The sequence below is a fragment of the Plecotus auritus genome, assembly GCF_963455305.1.
Source record: "Plecotus auritus genome assembly, chromosome: 1".
NCBI classification, from domain to species: domain Eukaryota; kingdom Metazoa; phylum Chordata; class Mammalia; order Chiroptera; family Vespertilionidae; genus Plecotus; species Plecotus auritus.
Genome location: NC_137770.1, coordinates 177,410,367 through 177,429,513, shown reverse-complemented (window position 1 = coordinate 177,429,513; position 19,147 = coordinate 177,410,367). Strand labels below are relative to the sequence as shown.

General features: G+C 39.3%; 2 protein-coding genes across 2 annotated transcripts in view; one reads left to right on the top strand and one right to left on the bottom strand.

Moving 5' to 3' along the window:
* The window catches only part of LAMTOR3 (late endosomal/lysosomal adaptor, MAPK and MTOR activator 3), a 69,971-nt gene that overhangs the window by 3,077 nt on the left and 47,747 nt on the right, over nucleotides 1-19,147 (bottom strand). Inside the window, exon 6 of the mRNA XM_080670731.1 lies at nucleotides 1,139-1,239. Within this exon, the coding sequence (XP_080526857.1) occupies nucleotides 1,174-1,239 (66 nt within the window). The 3' untranslated portion in view covers nucleotides 1,139-1,173. The remainder of the gene's footprint in view (nucleotides 1-1,138; nucleotides 1,240-19,147) is intronic.
* The window catches only part of DAPP1 (dual adaptor of phosphotyrosine and 3-phosphoinositides 1), a 53,252-nt gene that overhangs the window by 8,516 nt on the left and 25,589 nt on the right, over nucleotides 1-19,147 (top strand). Inside the window, exons 2-3 of the mRNA XM_080670718.1 lie at nucleotides 8,403-8,525; nucleotides 12,655-12,788. Coding sequence (XP_080526844.1) covers nucleotides 8,403-8,525; nucleotides 12,655-12,788 — 257 coding nt within the window. The remainder of the gene's footprint in view (nucleotides 1-8,402; nucleotides 8,526-12,654; nucleotides 12,789-19,147) is intronic.

The window sequence follows — 19,147 nt, the reverse complement described above, 5'->3', positions numbered from 1 at the left end:
TGTGTATCTGTATGTGTGTTTATACATATGGAGAGAGAAAGAAATACAAAATGTATTTATATCACAGGCCAGTTCAAAAAAGTTTAAAACCCACCTCTTTAAAGGACAATGCAAAATGAGATATAAAATTCTATCAGCAAATTAAGACAGTAAAATGCACAGGGATAAGAATCTATGACGGTTCCACTATGCTGGGGTGACTTTCCAGAAGGTTCTAGCAGGAAGGGGCACTGGAAAGAGAGAAGAGGCTGAATTTGGGGTCCAGTTTTCTGGATCAAGCTTGTCCTTTTTTCTCTGTGGTTGAGCTTATTTCCTGTACCTCGCTGAGAGGCAGCTATGAAAATTCTTCAGTGGGTGGGTGTTTCCTAATTTGTTACTGTATCGTGGAAGGGATAATACCACCATTTCCTTCAGGGTCAACTGTTGGTTTTGATCATCTCAAAAACCCAGTACAAATATTCCTTTGAAGCTTCATGAGTCTCTGCTCTGTTGCCTCTATCAGCTTTGAGATACAGTAATGGCTACATGTGGGCCATGGGGCGGGGGTGGGGAGTGGAAAATAACATTTCTTTGAATATCTTGTTACAAATCCTCGCTCTTTTTTTTTTTTTTTTTTCCCCCTCCAGGGAAAATGAAAGCAAAAAAAAAAAAAAATGTTTTAAGTGTTAGGAAAATGAACCTTATTCCAAACTATTCCCAGCAGCTAGCACAATGTCTGGTATAGTCAGAATATGTTGTATAATTAGCAATTCTTATATCTTATTTTCCCCTGCAAAAGTTAAAGAATCATATAAAACATGTATAAAAGAAGACTGTTCCAACGTATGAAAATAAAGAGGGTCTTCTTACGAGGCATTATTTTAGTCACCTTGACAGATGAGAGAAAACTGAGGTTGCTACGTGAGTGGGGTCACATGCTAGTAAGGCTGGAGACAAAGGCATCTTCTCTTCTCCCCAAAATTCTCACTGACACTGCATGGATGTTCGAGGTCTAAGTTAGCGGCTTATTAGCATTCCTTTTCACTTAGCATTTCCCAGTAGTAAAAAGGTGTCTTCTTGCCCTTAATTCTAAAGACATCACCGTTCAAATGCAGGGGGTTGGGGGGTGCTGATGGAGTAGCAGAGGAAAATGACTTACTTGTGAGATGTAATCAACAGTAGGTTTAGTGTGAATCAGCAGCATGATGCAACTGTCAAGAAAGTAGTGCAATCTGGGGTTTCCTTCAGGTGTACTGGCAGCTAGAATAAGGGAGACCTGTGAGGCTTTGTTTTGCAAGTCAGGCTTTAGCTTCAGACCTCAGCATTAAGCTGATTAGAAGAATTTGCAAAGTAGTCAAAGGAGATAAGGTTTCTGGGTGCTAAAGAGACGGAAAGACTGTCATAAAAGGAGAAGTTGAAGATGATGGAAAGGGAAGAGAATACATTCTAAATGCTTTTAACTATTTGCTTATCTTTTTTTTTAAAGTTTAAGTCTAAAACCCAAAAAATAGCTCTTGGACCATCTGTTGAAATCAGGAAACTAGCAATTCAATATAGGCAAGAGTTTCCTGGCATCAATTATGGAAGCACAGAATGAGCTTACCTATAAAATAGTGAGTTCCCCCTCATTATCAGTATGTAGTCAAAGATTGGAGAGTCATGGTAGGGTTTAGATTTTATTCACACACTGTACAAAAATTAAAAGAATTATAAACCAAGCTGATGGTTGCAACAGATTATATATGACTTTTTTAATAAGCTAAATATTTTTAATTGTTTAATAAAAAAAATTAAAATCTTATATGACTTTTATAATCACCAGAGATGAGTTTACTGTGAAGACAATAAAGTTTCAGCCTCCAGGCCCCTCCCTGGTGTAGACCCCGGCAATATAGTTAATAAATGCTGTCACCTCAAGGAGTATTTAATATTAGTTCCTGCACATGAGCATTTTAAATGCCCTCGAATCTTAGGGCTTATATTTAAGAGAAATTTGACAGAGGTCCCCAAATTTGCCAACAATCTTAAAAACTTCATTACCATTAAAGCTGACATAACTTTTCTACACTATCAATAATTTTAAAAATTATACTTAGTGGGAGACTGAATTACTGTTCTATCCTCTCTCTAGAAAATTATATTAAAATATTATTATATGAAGAAATAATAAAAGATAATATAGCCAAAAATAGGAAAAGTATAGGGGTGTGTTTAAAAAATCAATAAAAGTAAGTTATTTTTCTCATATTTGTGATGTTTGTGATATTCATCAGCTTTTTTATATGTATTTTTGTGTGACTTCTCATTCTAAATAATTATTTTCTTATGATTTTATATTAAATATCTTAATGAAACTTCCAGATTTTACAAGCTTTAAGTCCCTCAAGATCTGACTCGCCCTGGCCAGTGTGGCTCAATTGATTGGAGTCTCCTATAAACAAAAGATGGAGGGTTCAATTCTTGGGCCCACACTCAGATTGTAGGTTCCATCTGTGGTCAGGATGGCTGTGGGAGGCAACCAATTGTTGTGTGTGTGTCTCTCTCTCCCTTCCTCTCTCTAAAAATCATTAAAATAAAATAAAAATTTTAAATCTGACTCTTATCCCTGAAAATAAACAAAATAAAAAAACTTTAAAACACAGTTCCAATTACAAGAAATTTAAGTCCATGCAGTTAGGATTCTATGTAATGAGCTGTTGGATGTGCATCTTAAGCCATAAAAAGCTCTAGAAATAAAGAGCGTATATTAGCAGCCAAGTCCTTAGGTATCCAGTGCCAAGGAGCATCAGTCTCCTCCCGGCTGCATCTCACCTCCTGACTGCTGCTCTGCATCACTCACACCACCTGCAGTGCTCTGATCCTGTGGGCACCTGGCATGCTCTCTCTTCCAGGCCTTCACTCTGGTTATCCCCCTCCACCTCCATTCCACCCTCCATCCAAGTGCTGGGTCAATTCCAGCATTTAATAAACAGTAGTTGAATGAATTTTAAAATAAAACAAATTATTAACATTATTTCTGGAGGCTGAATTAAGGAAGAAATTGAGTCTCTTATTTTCAAATTTTAGTTACCCAATAAAGATATTAATCTATTTTTTTTATTGACTTGAGAGAGAGAAATAACACATTAACCTGTTGTTCCACTTATTTATGCATTCAGTGGTTGATACTTGTATGTGCCCTGACCAGGGATCAAACCCACTACCTTGGCATATGGGAACGACATTCTAACCAATTGAACTACCCTGCCAGGGCCATTTTATTTTTTTCATTAGAACAAGCTAAATTAGAAAAAGTTGACCAATTTAAAGTCTCCTTTCTTTAACAATACCCTCAGTCTTGGTTCCTTCTATTGAGGAAACCATACTTACGAGTTGGGTATATACTTTTATTTTATGTGTTTGCATATCTGTATAGTTTGGAGAGAAAAGGGGTGATTTTATACAAATAAGTGATATCATTCTGTACCTGCCACTAATTCCTCTAATTGAATAGTGTGTTTTGGGATCTATCAACTTTTGATTTGGGTTTGTGTACACAACACATTTAGCGTTTCTCAGTGGGGGTGCAATTGTCATTCTGAGCAGGACAATTTTCCTTTGTTCAGAGCTGCAACATTCTTTGCAAGATGTTAAGCATTCCTGGCATCCCCCTCACCAAGTGCTGGTAGCACCCAATTCCCCTGCCCTCATCATTTGACAATCAAAAATGCTCTCACACCTTTTCAAGTTAACACTTTTGGTTATCTTTTTACATAATCTCATCCTATGACCACTCAACTTTGTCATCTCACTGTTACTGGATATTTACGACAGCTCCAACTTTTACTCTCACAAACACATCCACAACAAACACTTCTGTTCCTTTTCCTTCTGCTGGTGGGTGAGGGTTCCACTGGGCAGACCAGAGAGGTGGAATCGCTGGTCAGTTACACTAGAGGTGTTGACTTCCCCTCCGACTGACACCTCTCCCAACCGTACAATGCTATCCATCGTCCCCAAATCCCCTAAGAGTTAATACTGTCGAACTCCTCCATTTCAGCCACTCTAATGGATAAAGAAATGGCACATTGCTGTTTTAATTTTCATTTCTGAGATTAGTACTGACATTGTTTATTTAAAACACATCATTCCTCTTGTGTGGAAGTTTCACTTTCTCTTCTGTACACAACTCCTTCAGTGTTTCTCAGTGGGGGTGCAATTCTGTATGTGGATCTACTTTAATTTTTACTACATATATTTTACAATCAGAAGAAAATTTCACACAATTAGTAAATAACGTGTGTCCTTCAAGGCCACTTCGATGTTGGCTCACTTAGGGAATGGTCTTCATTTTTCTTCCTGAAACCTTGTTGGGTGCTTCACTCTCTAGTATAGAGTTTGCAAAGTATTTGTCTTGTGCTCCTGCCTTGAATAATGGTTTCTTGAAGCCCAGCCTAAGGCTTTCCCATTTTTGTCCTTTTGACCTGCCCAGTACAATGCCTTGCACAATGCTTTGTTCAGATTTAAAACTTAATAAATAAAGATTTTGATAGAAGGTAGAGAAGGTTGATAATGAGAAAACTACCAATGTCATTCTACTATATTTTCAACTTTTAGTTCTTCATAGACACAAATGGACATATTTCTACAAAAGATATGTAATATTATTTGTATTTATAGTTACTTCCCTGGAAGATATGCTCATCCTAAGTTGTTTTTTTTTTGGGGGGGGGGGTGGGAGGGAATGTTTAACTCAATCAAAAGAGAAAGTTTAGGCACTAATGAAAGAGCTATTTGGGGAATGAGGATCCTCACTGCCCCATAGACATCAGAAAGTGTATGTAGGTGTCTGTCTGGCAGGCCCAGGACTCCATAAAATCCAACAGATGTCAAGATTGACTCAACAAGCTGTCACCAGAATGTTCACTGTGATTCTTCTTGCTTTATACTTCGTATTTTTATATATTTATGATAAATTATTATTATTTAAAAGATTAGAATAAAAAATTAGCAAAACTGCCATCAAGCTCTAATTATCAGAAGAATTCTATAAATGCTTTAAACACAGACTTCAGATCTCATTGAAAAGCATCCAAAGGAATGTTCAAATCCTTTGTTTTAGAATTTTGTTGATCAAATTTTGTTGCTTCAAATATGTAATCTACTGGCTCATTCTAAATCTTATTCTGAAATGTTCATCCAAAATTTAATTATTGGCAAAATGTATTTAAGAACTTAGAGCCTTGTAGAGATTAGAGTTTGGGTTGTAGCCAAACCTGAAGTATTTTTATAACTTCACTTTTAATTCCTCCCATTGTCTTTTTTTTAATTAAAGTATAAATGACATACATCATTATATTAGTTTTAGGTTCCAATTGTCCTTTGAAAGCATTTTGTAGTGAGAAGATTTGAGCCTGTCAGTGAATAGGTTGAATGAATGAGGCTGCTTTGTGGGTAATAATTCAATAGGTTTTTCTTTTAAAATGTTTTTCCTTGCAATTCCTTTAAGCTAGCAAACACATTTTTAGTACAGGATAGAGGCATCTCTGCCCCAAAGAGAAAATATGCTAAAGAAACACACAATAGGAAATGCAGATTTAGAAAATAGCTTGGAGACCTATGTAGAAACTTCCTTACACAGTCTTACGTTTTGCTTTTCTTATGAAGTTAACATTTCAGGCCATGGGATATTACAATGGATGCCAGCGTAGCTCATGACAGCAGGATCCCTCACACCTAGAATCAGGCTCTTCCTTGAAATTCTTGTACACTATACATATTTCCCTAATAGCACTTCATTTACTGGTATTGACATTATTTGTGTAATTGCCTGTGTCCCCTTCCTCTCCCCTGCCCTGGATCATGGGTCCCTTGCAGTAGCAACTGTCCCTGGTACCTAGCTTTCTGCTGTCTGAAATAAATTGAAAGATAAAAATTACATTTAAGCAACAAGAAAATTACAGTATAGAGGATGCATTCCAAGTTATGGCTCTGTGGATCTCAATGGCTTCATGATAACAACTGTATGTACTAAGTTTTGCTGTTTGCCAGGGCTGTATTGAACATTTCGTGTGTGTTAATGTGAGCAGTACTCACAAATGACCCACGAGGTATGACTATTATTTTATTAAATCTTCAGCCAAGGAGTGAGGATATTTTTTCCAATGATTTTAAAGAGAGTAGCAGGGAAGGATGGAGAGAGAAAGAGAGAGCGAGAGCAATAGCGAGAGCGAGAGAGAGAGAGAGAAACATTGATGCACATGCCCCCACTGGAGATGGGGACAGACCCGCAACCCAGGTAGGTGCCCTTGACCAGGAATCAAACACGCAACCATCCTGTGTACAGGCTGAGGTTCCAACCACTGAGCCTAAACCAGCCAGGGAATGAGGTATGACTATTATTAATCCTATTTTAGAGGTGAGAAAACTGAGGTTCAGATTAGTTATGTAACTTGTACAGCTACTAAGAGTTATCACCTGCTCCAGAGGCAACATCTTAATCACCAGCCCGGACTGCCTCCACCAAGTCATTAAGGCAATAAGAGCAAGGTGCAGAAGAGTGTGCCAGAAGGCTCTATTTCCATGGAGTTAGGAGAGAGGACATATTTGAATGCCTCTCGATAAACTATTTTCTACCTTTTTCATCTCATGGCACACATAAACTAATTATTAAAATTTTGTGGCATATCAAAAAGTTATTTGCTGATCTGAAAAAAAATAGGTATAATTTTAATTTATTTACAAAATAATAATAATAGTAATTACCTACCCTTTTGCTCCAAGTGAATTTTGAAAAAATCAGGTGCCTATACTTGTATATAAGGATTTCTGGTACCAAGAATTAACCAATCAGCCTAGCCACTGTGGCTCAGTGGTTGAGCGTCAACCTATGAAACAGGGGGTCATGGTTTAATTTCTGGTCAGGGCACATGCCCAGTCTGTGGGCTTGATCCCCAGTCGGGTGCGTGCAGGAGGCAGCTGATCAATGATTCTCTCTCATCATTGATGTTTCTATCTCTCCCTCTCCCTTCCTCTCTGAAATCAATAAAAATAAAAATAAAAATAAAAATAATTAACCAATCAGATGCAACCTTATTATGCAACATGACCAATAATATGGAACTTTATTATATGACCTATATTTATTATATGACCTATATTTATTATATGACCTATATATTTATGGTTTAAGACAGGGCATTCACACCAGATGCCTATTGTGTTGGCTGTTGTCACTTTTTTATTTGACAATCTAAAAGAAAAGAGGTCAGTGCCCCTGACTTAATAGTCAGGTACTGCATGTTTTAAAAATTCTGGTGGCACACTGAATGAAAATAGCCACTCTAGATACATAGGATATCTCTTGGGAGAAAACACAGGAAAATGGTTAGCATCGGTGTCCTCTGGGTAAAGGAACAGGGGAACTGAGGATTAAGGGTGAGAAAAAAAGCTTTCTTTTCACTGTCTTCTTTTGAAAAGTATTTGGAATTTTTTTTCTTCTACCATGGACATACCTTTTCTAAAACGACTTTTATTTTTACCATAGATCAATTTGAATCTCCTTGGGACTTTCCCAGCTCTTCAGATATTTTTCAGTTAGAAACAATAGTAGATGGGTCTTGCATCTTGTATAAAACATCTGAAATCCTTGTACTCAACTTCATCTCACTCATGACAACGGACTCTAGTATAAAAGCCCAATGGTCTCCCACACTGCCAACGGTGGTACCATACTTGCGAGAGAGACTGTGAGAGAGAAAACCAACGAAAGAGAGGAAACTGGCCAAAGCCTACTCTCACTGTTATTTTTTACTCGGACTTTTAAAATATTTCCTGCTTACAAAGTAATTTTGTATGTTTGTCCGTTACCACCATGACAAAGTACCACCAAATGTGTGGCTTAAACAGAAGAAATGTACTGTCTCACAGTTCTGGAGGCTAGAAGCCCGAAATCAAGGTGTCCATGGGGTTGGTTCCTGCTGAGGGCTGTGAGGGAAGGATGCTCCCGCCCTCCCTCCTAGACTTGTAGATGGTCATCTACACATTCACATGGCACTCTCACTATTTACAAGTCTGTCTCCAAATGTCCCCTTTTTATGCGAGGACACCGGTCATATTGATTAGGGCCCATGCTAATGATCTCATAACTTGCTAAATACCTTGTTTCCAAATAAGGTCACATTCTCCGGTTTTGGGGTTAGGTCTTGAACATATGAATTTTCAGAATACAATTGAACCCCTCACACTTTGCTAGTTACCAACCCTCTCTGCTCCCCCCTATAGCCACACCCAGGAATTTCCTTGTCCTGGTGTTCGGCTGAGAGCTTCGTCTCCTGGCTACCTATGTGGGAAATATTGCTGAGGTAATCTTGGAGAGGAAAAGCCAGTGAGAGAAGAGTCACCTTGGGTTTGCCCTGAGTGAAAGCACTTTCTCTCCTTCCTAGGTGGTATCACGGCAATCTCACACGCCACGCAGCCGAGGCTCTTCTCCTCTCAAATGGATGTGACGGTAGCTACCTCCTGAGGGACAGCAATGAAAGGACCGGGCTGTACTCTCTCTCCGTGAGGTATGATGCTTAATAACTCTGTGACTTCAGCATGGTCCCATCTCTTACCCACATGGCCATTGACTTTATCATCACACTCAAATAGCCAGATAACAAAATCCTCTTGGTTCTTGGTAGACCAGCCCATCCAAGGATTCCAAACGCTGAGTGGGGAGACTGTTAAAACACATTATTGCTCCTTCCACTGGCAGGTAAAAAATGTTAGAGCGGAAGGACCACTGGTGGTGCGTGAGGTCCGAAAGGTTGGCAACCAAAACCGTTTGCTTGACTGATAAAGAAACAGAAACCTGAAGTGGTAAACTACCCTATACCCAATAAACCAAAGATACAAACAGCACCGGAATCCAGATCCCTGAATGCTGGCCTCGTGTCTCTTTAATATTTTTTACTTCCTGGAAAATCAGAGTGATTTGTGGCTGTGCAACTTTTATAATCACTGACCTTCTTTCTCAGGTTGCATTTCCCCTGGATGCTAACAAAATTAACCTAGTCCCTCCCTACCAGGCACACTAAAAACAGTGATTGCCCAGTCCCCCCAGGGTCTCTCTCCTCTCCCCTTTCTCCTGGATGGCCTCCTTATCAGAGAAGTTGACCTTGCCAAGAGATAACCAGGGGGAGTCGCTGGTTCTTATGCAGCATCTGTCACTTAGCCTTCAGTTGGCAGGTAGCAAGTCTTTGTGGGCTCATGGGCAGTTGCCCCTGGCTTAGACCAGGCATGTGAGGACTCCATGAAATTGCCTTGGATGCCTACTCAATAATCTCAAACTGTTACTATTTTATTCCTATTCCTTTGATGCCACCATCTACCTTCATGTCGCAGTCCCTCATGTTGATCACTGATCCCTCACAATAAGGTTTTCTCTTTTCTCTCCTGCTCCACATGGTGCAGGCCTCCTTGTCACCAACTCAGTAGCAACATCTATACTCCTTTCTCTCTGAAATCTCTTTTATATCCAGCTCAGCAACTTTTGTTTTTTAATCTCTCCCTCTTTCTCTTTGATAGGGAAAAAAACTGGCTATAAACATATTTCCCTGCATAATTTATGACAGGCTTCTATGAGCTCAAAAACCAAGAATTAACGTATTTTCTTATTTTCTCTTTGGACTTAGGGCCTTCCATATTTTCTATGCTACATAACAAATTACCCCAAAACATAGTGGCCTTCATACAACATACATTGATTACCTCGCAGTTTCTGTATGTCAGAAGTCCAGGCATGATATATAGAGCTGGACTCTCTGCTCAGGCTCCTAAAATAAAGGTGCTGGCGAAGGCTGTGACTTATCTGGGGCTCAGTGTCCTCTTCTTTCATTCTCTCCTTTTGTCTTCATTCATTTCCTTGATTCCGTAGGACTAAGTCCCCATTTGCCATATAGCTATGAGCCAAGGTCTACTCTTAGCTCCTAGAGGTCACCCACAGTTCCTTGCCAAGCGGCCCCGTAGGCAGTTCACATGGATGTTTGCTTTTTCCTAGACCAGCTAGTACATGTCTCTCTGACCTCCTCTCATATGATTAGGCCCACCCAGACAATGCCATTATTTTAAGGTCAACTGACTTGGGACTTCATTATCTGCAAAACGCCTTTAGAGCAGTATTTACATTAGTGTTGTATTGAATAATTGGGGAAAAGAGGGTGTGTTCCGGGGCTGAGAATCTTGGGACCATGTTGGAATGCTGCCTGCCCACCCTCCATTCCCAGAATCACTGGAAGTCTATAGGCCTCTTTAAGGGGAGTGGGAGAAATAGGTGGGAAAAATAAGAGGGTCACAGAAAAACATACACATTAATTAACATTTTTATGTTACTCTGCTGTATTTTCTTTATAAATTTTCTAAATAACATTTTTGATAAAATAAAATTCTGTTTAGGTGGAAGCAGGAATGGTGCTTTTTCTGATCAACAGCAAATGTTAAAAGTGGTTATACTGCTGATTCCTTATTGCATGGATCTACCCCAAATCTCAAACAAACCTGTGGAATTATGGGATCAAAAAAATGTTAACTTTTCACCTATATATGTCTCATCTGAACAAATGGATCACAAGCTCCTTACAAAGAGATGGCATATATATTCCATCTAGATACAATTTTAAATATAAATCATTCATTTCCATTACTAGCACTTGGAAATGCTCTAAAGAAACAAAAACCCACCAGCAGAGGTGACAGGAACTATAGACCAGCTCAGGATAATAAATAAATATTGAAGAACATCTACTCTGTGCCAACCGTCTTTGACAAGTGTTATAGAGGATTCAAAGAACTTGCCTTAGGAAGTGTAGCTTCATATTAACAATAAGACATTTCCAGATACCTCACTGCAAAGTAGAATGTGGTAAATTACATGAAAGAAAGCAAAATAAGTGCTTGTATTGTTGAGAAGAGAAAAAGCAAGTAACACAAGCTGGACGAGTCTTGCAATACTTGACGGAGTCAGTGGCATTTGAATGGACACTTGATCAGAAACAAAGGGGAAGAAGTTGCAGGTGGAGGGAACTGTCTGAGCTAAGGGACAAAATGGAAACTCCTAGGAGAATGCTTGTCTCAGGGTGTGGTCCCCAGACCAGTAATATCACCTGAGAATGTGGTAGGACTGCAAATTCTCAGACACCACCCTGGACCTACTGAATCAGGGCCCAGAAATTGGGGTTTTAACCAGGCCTCCAGATGATTCTAATTTATTTTTTTTTAATATATTTTATTGATTTTTTACAGAGAGGAAGGGAGAGGGATAGAGAGTTAGAAACATTAATGAGAGAGAAACATCTATCCGCTAGCTGCCAAGGTACATGCCCTTGACCGGAATCAAACCTGGGACCCTTCAGTCCGCAGGCCAACGCTCTATCCACTGAGCCAAATTGGTTAGGGCTCTTTTTTTTTTTTTTTTTAATTGACTTCAGAGAGAAAGGAAGAGGGAAGGAAAGATAGAAACATCAATGATGAGAGACAATCTTTGATTGGCTGCCTCCTTCAGACCTTCCATTGGGGATGGTGCCCGCAACCCAGGCATGTGCCCAGACCAGGAATTGAATCATGACCTCCTGGTTCATAGGTCAACGCTCAACCACTGAGCCGCACCAGCTGGGCTGATTCTAATTTCTGAAGCATGTGAAAGTTAGGGCATGCCCTGCACAGAGAAGAGAAGAGGAGTGGGATTCAAATATATATACTATATGTAATTTATAATTTATTTAATGCTCTGCCTCATTCCAAAAACGAGGTGGAAAATGCCAATGTAGGAAATTTTATATTTTAGTCAGTAGGCAGTGGAACAGACAAGGAAGGAAAAGGGCTGGCCTTACATAACTAATTAAGTGACAGAAGCAGAATTCAGACCAACTCCCAAACAAGTAAGGGGGGAGGGCCGAGGACAGAGAAGATGTGACCTACCATTTCCACCATCTCTCTTCCCTGCTCTTATTAAATTCCTGCTCCTTAAGGATGTTAATGTTCAATGACTCTTTCCACAAGTCACAAAAAATGCACAGGGAGAATTGTCTCTTATCTTCCACTAGAGTGAAAAATTCACAAGAGCACACTCTGCTGAAAGAAACTATGTCAATGATTGTGTTATAATTGTCAGTTTTTAAGGGGATTGACTATTGATATGAAATACCTAAGGTTACTATTTTCCTTCAAAAATGATACTCATCCTATATAATAAAAGGATAATATGCAAATTGACCCTAACAGCAGAATGACTGGGAACGACCAGTCGCTATGACAGGAACTTACCACCAGGGGGCAGACACTCAATGCAGGAGCTTCCCCCTGGTGGTCAGTGCACTCCCACAGGGAGAGCTCTGCTCAACCACAAGCCAGGCTGACGGCTACGAGCGCGGGAGCCTCTCCCGCCTCCTTGGCAGCACTAAGGATGTCCGACTGATGGCTTAGGCCTGGGGAGCAGGCCTAAGCCATCAGTCGGACATCCTCCAAGGGCTCCCAGGCTGCCAGAGGGATGTCTGACTGCCAGCTTAGGCCTGCTCCCCCAGGAAGCATGCCTAAGCTGGCAGGTGGACATGTCCCGAGGGCTCCCGGACTCGGGAGGGCACAGGCCAGGCTGACAGACCCCCCTGAGTGCATGAATTTTTATTATAATAATATTGAACATTTATTTTTCCTTTTCAGAGCCAAAGACTCTGTCAAACACTTTCATGTTGAATATACCGGATTTTCATTTAAATTTGGCTTTAATGAATTCTCATCTTTGAAGGATTTTGTCAAGCATTTTGCAAATCAGCCTTTGATTGGAAGCGAGACAGGTAAGCTCTGAACACAAAGATCCTTGACCTATGAGCCATTGTTTCAGGCGGAGGAGGAACAGGTGGATTTCAATTAAATACTTGTCAATTCTATTGAATTATGTGGGTATACCAGGCAATTGGATTTACTTAGAAAGTTTTTCCCAATTACTGTGCCATATGCTATATTAATAAATTATATACATAAATTTATATTTATGTGTATCTCAGTATTATCTTTAGGAGACAACAATGTGCTTTGTGAAAACAATAATTTTTGTCAGATTATTTAAAGGATTGATTAAAAGCACACAATTTCTTTAAAATGACCTATTCACTTTATAATAGTATATACAATAAACAAAGAAAGAACAAAGATAAGAATAACTTTTTGATGCCTCACAATTTTTAGGTAGGGTAGTTTGCATATTGGAGAGACCCATAACAGATAATTTTGAGCCTTCTTAAAAATGCAATTTGTATTTAAATTTCCAGAAAGATCACTGAATATTGAAAATATTGACTAGCAATTGCTGGCCTGAGCAATCCCTTCATTTCATCATAAAATTCTGTTTGTCTTGTCTTGGTTTCTCTTAAGTTTTTAAATTGGACTTACATATGGCTAAAACATTTTAAATTTGTCTATTTGAGTTGTTAGAGTCAAAGCAGAATATGAAAGTTAAAAATCAGACAAACACACTATCTTAGTATTTGAATTATCAGAGTTTTTTTGTCCATACTTTTTAAATAAAGTAAATGATCATCCTTATAGTTGTAATATAGAGTCACAATTTTATTTGTCCTAAATGGTAATTCTCAGTTAATCAAAAGTTGGCAATTCCAAGAACCTGTGGCACAGAGGAACTCACGACTTGATAACACAACTGGTTACCATGAATTTGTACATACTGTTTTCTTGGTAAACATGGCCAGGGGCCTTTTTGTTAACTTTAGTGTGGTGGGAAGGGATGCCATCATTGTCTTTTCCTTTTCTGCTGTTTCTGTGGTCTGGATAGACCCTGGTATGAATCATGCAGTGTGAAGTAGAAATGAAAAGCACAATGGAAACCACAAAATATTTGCCTTACTTTATACTGACCATACAAGGCCTATAATAGAATACCCCAAACTATAAAATTGAAGCTATAATAATTTTTCTGGTGGAAATTCTCCCTGCCAGCCCTGAAAATTACTTCACCATTTAACCAGAAGTAGTTCTCATAAACAAATGGCAGGTGGGGAAGTGTTTATTTCCATTGCTACTTGGGCCTTGGCAAGCATTTCAATTTCTCAAATCCCTTCACTTCTGACTTATTTCCTACCTTGTGTCCAACCCTACACTTAGTATTGTTCAATTCTTGGTCACTGGCAATGGAGAGATTTCTGAAGCCAAAGACTTTGTCATCTTCTATCTTTGTCCTTCTCCATGTCCCCCAGATCCTGCTATAGTGCATGGCACTTTGGGTGAACAAATGGATGGATGACTATGAAGAGGAACTCTTTGTAGCCTTCAAAACCATTATTATTATTATCTTCCAGTTTTCTCTTCTTTCTCCAAATAAAGTCAGCTCCCTTCTTCTAAACTCTCCTCCTAGACTCCATTTTCAACCCCTTTAATCATTCTCTGTATTCTTTCCTGGACTTTCTCGAAGTTAGGGGAAAGTTACCCATTCTGCCTACCAACAGATTTCAAAACAATTTAAGAGGAAAGTGAATGTGGAGCTTTTTAGTTGAACCTTTCTGGCACTGATCCAATCACCAGGCAAGAGGCTCACCTAAGATTGACAGTGATTTAGGGACAATGCTAAAAACTCCGTAAATACATTTATCTAGCTAAAGGAGGTTCATAATTAATGCATTAGGGATTGTAAGAATGTGTAATCTTGACTCCTACAGTAGTTTTCTCCAAAGCTAAAGCTTGCTATATTATTACCATTATTTTATAGTATTATAATTATTTTATTGACTGTAATAAAATCCGGGAAACTAAGTTTTAATGCCCTCCACTGCATCTCCTCTGTTCTATTCATTATCCAATAGAGAATTTGTTGCTACTTGAACCCTGCTACAGGAACCTGGTGCTGATGAATATGCACATGACTTACTGGCTTCTAGCCCTTGAGTTAGATTCTGCTAACTTATGAAATATCCCTCTTATCTGTCCCAGCCAGATGAAAACAAAGCCACTGAAGCTGGGAACAAGGGGCGAAACCCATGACAAGTGATCCAGTTTTGCCCCTCTGGGAGTAATAGGCTCCAGGAAACTAGATAATGTGCTAAAGTCATGATGACTCAAGGACAGAAGGTCCTCAGAAGCTACAGAGTAGGCACTGTGATCTCTGAAGAATGGTGAATGGAAACTTGGATGCCACCTTCTAAAAATAGGTGTCTTCTTGTTCATTTAAGAGTTGGCTTCTGGCCCTGGCTGGTGTGGCTCAGTTTGTTAAAGCATCACCCTGTACACCAAAAGGTGGTGGGTTCGATTCCCAGTCAGGGCACATGCAGGAGGGAACTGATCAATATTTCTCACATCGATATTTCTCTTTCTCTCTCTTTCTGTCTGCCTTCCTCTCTCCTTCTGCAGCATGGTAATGGATTTATGGCAGGCCCTTCTCTGTGAGCCTCTCATAGTGTTCCCATGCCAGAATAAATTGTGGCCTCGAACCATTGCCCAGCCTTCTTACCTGTGGGCTGTGAGCACTGAAGGGGGTTGTACAGTGTTTTGTTTTTTAAATTGGCTTCTGGTGTTGGCTCCCTATGATCAGAGATCAGGAGATCTCCAGACTGATGATTCCTTGTGTACCATTAGATGAAGTGCAAATTCTTCTTAAAGTTTTAGTTAGATAAAATATCACCAGGGAAAGCATTTGCCTGCCCAAAGGATGAAGCCCTGCCAGGGTTCTCACCTCCGGATCCTCAGAATGGGAAGGACTAGACTTGGGTATTTCAGGCTTCTTTTCTCAGCCCAGACCCCATTCAGACCAGACTCACCCTGCAGGGCCTGGAGAGTGAGTTTATTTAAGAGAGACTTTCTTACACTCATCCACTGGGAGGGATGGCACCACCTCTGAGGATAACAGAGAAGACCTGCAAATAGCCAACAAGCTTACACCTTTGCCTTACATTTACAGTTAATGTCTTCAGTTGACTAAAACCCAGAACACTTGGTTCTGGATCATAAAAACATATTTGTGGTCAAGATAGGTAAACATATTAATCTAAAGGGATGAATACTATTTTAAGATATCTTTCTTTTCATTCTATTCCTATTCCCTAATCTTTAACTTTGAAGAATTTCTGTTTCCTGCTCTGGATAATGAAGATTCCCTAAACAAGATCTAACTTTCCTGACAACTCTGAGATTCTCTTAGCATAATTTCCCCTTTCCCTTGCTATAATGTGCATTTCATCTCTCTAATCTCCATTAATGTTTCTGTTCACTCTAATTTTTCCTTATTAATAACCATAAGCACTCTTAAGCTATTTCTAGTTTTCAAAATCCAATCATTTCCCAAGTATATCATAGAGATATGTAAGTACCCTTTTACTTTACTTTCCTCAATGGTCCTTTTATCTTCTCACATATTGTATATTTCACTAAAAAGTCTTTGTACTAGTATGTAAACTCTACGAGAAGAGAGATTTTAGTCAGTTTTATTTCCCTGGTATGTACCAACACATAAAAGAATCAATGATAACAATTATTCACAACATTTCATGTTGGGTATCGCATTACCAATGCCTGCATTGCAGCTTGCATGGCAACCCACAACCAGCGGACTCCTGACAGTTAACGTTTACTTCCCAAGTTTATACAAAGCATGATTTGAATGATGTTATGTGTTGTATGTATGCTCAGTAATGATTAAATTCAGAATTTGCCTTTCATTTGTAATATTAATATGTTATATAAAACCATCTCTTTATATTTGTACATGGCTTCTAAATTCAACTCCATTAGGCTTTTGAGATTTTTTATATGCTTTTAAGATTTTTTTATATGCTTGTTACATTATTAATTTTTACTGTATCCTCTTATGATTGACTAAGTTTCCTATATAGTCTTGAAAATATAGATAATTCTCTTTATATTAAATTTCAAATATTATTAGAACAAAAATTACCTTTCAATTACCCTTTGTTTCTATTGCAATACTTATGTACATAAAATTGTCATATATGATTTATGATAGGAATTACTAGGTTGTGACTTTAATCACCTAACAGCATGAAAAATTATATTAGTCAAATGCTTTGTTTGTACTTACCCTTTATAGTAATTGGTTCTCAGTTTTAAAGATGCTATCTGGTTCTTTCTTAAATGTCAAATTTCCACTTCTCTTTTTGTTTTGATGTGGGGATTCCCAACCTCTTGATAACTGCTATGGTTGTTATTATATTTTGTGACACCAGCCATTTTACTTAGGTAGCATTTTAAAATAATTAAGTTAAAACTATTTTTAATTTGAGAATTGTGTGACATTTCTGAAAATAATTAGTGACAACTTGGAATTTTGCTAAACCACGACCAGAAATCACTTCTTAGTTTATGTTTGCCAAAAAATACATATTTTATTAGTTTGTAATGAGGTGTTTTTGAAAAAGGAAAAAGCAAGCAAAAAAGAGAATGAAACTAGCATTTGTGGAGTGTTTACTAAGTTCTAGGCATCCTACTAGAAATTGTGACAAATATAAAATTCTTTAATCTTTGAAACCACCCACAATAATGTGTAAAGTGGTCCCATTTTCAAATGAGGAAATCAAAACTCAGATATTTTAAGCCATTTGTCCAAGATTACACACCTAGTAAGCATCAGAGCTGAGGTTGGAATACAGACTAACCTAGTTCTAAAGTGTAGGCGCTTTTCATTCACCTTGCTCTCTCCTGAAACCGCTCTGTGGTAACATGGCGGTATAGCATTGCCACAGTGCAGCATGGCCTTAAATGGATTTTAGTGGGAAGGATCTCTGCCACAGTACATCATAGGATGTTATAGGATATGGTGAGGCTACAATACTTATGTCAGTCCTATCCCTCTGTCTCTAAAGTCTATAATAATATTTTTGGCTTGTGATGTGAAGCCATTGTCCTAAAGAATGTAAATCGGTTTGAATATCTGTCTTTGTAGGTATTGCTATTTGAGAAATTATACTAGAGGAAATCTTAAAAAAGAAAAAGAATGATTATAAAACATCTCCCAAATACTTTGGCCCCTCTCATTCATGTCTCCCCAGAAAGGCTATAAAACAGCCTCTGTAAATACAAGAAGGTAAAATAAAATTGGAAGTTTGATGGAGGAAAAGAAAAATGAGACACAAAGATAAAATGACACCAGGAAAAAAAGTATTTCAAATGAATATTGCACATCTATGGCAAATAGGACATGAATTTAGTTACTATTTCTTGCTCCTCAATTGAGGAGTTTAACTAGAGTTACAGATGTTAGAATAGGCAGGGATCTCAGAGACCATTTAATCTTTTCTTTAGAAATGAAAAAACAGCCCTGGTGAGAAATGTTGAGGCAAAAACTCACACATCCTTTTCTGAAGCTGCCTCCTAAAGAATCAGTTTTTTAATTTTTATTTATACATATGCTCTCTTGCCCACGATAAATAGAGTACAATATTTCACATGCTGTACAGAGTTTTCATGGTGGTGACCAACAGAGCTGAGAATCATCCTATATAATAAAGAGGTGATATGCAAATTGACCATCACACCCTCGCACAAGACAGCCACCCCCATGTGGTCACAAGATGGCCACCACAAGATGGCTGGCAGGGGAGGGCAGTTGTGAGTGATCAGGCCAGCAGGGGAGGGCAGTGAGGAGTGACCAGGCCAGCAGGGAAGAGCAGTTGGGGGTGACCAGGCCTTCAGGGTAGGGAGGGCAGTTGGGGGGACCAGGCCTGCAGGGGAGGGCAGTTGGGGGGGACCAGGTCTGCAGGGGAGGGCAGTTGGGGGTGACCAGGCTGACAGGGGAGGGCAGTTAGGGGCGGCCAGGCTGGCAGGGGAGGGCTGTTGGGACTGACTGGGCTGGCAGGGGAGAGCAGTTGGGGGCAATTGGGCGGGCAGTGGAGCAGTTAGGCATCAATCAGGCTGGCAGGGGAGTGGTTAGGAGACAATCAGGCAGGCAGGCAGGCAAGAGGTTGGGAGCCAGCAGTCCCGGATTGTGAGAGGGATGTCCAACAACCAGCAGTTGGACATCCCCCAAGGGGTCCCAGATTGGAAAGGGTGCAGGCTGGGCTGAGGGACACCCCTCCCCCCTCAGTGCATGAATTTCATGTACCAGGCCTCAAGTATATGGTATAATGAGTAAACAATTGAATTCCCAGTTCCACTCCAGTCCTAACATTCACCAGCTGTGTGTCCTCATGCAAGC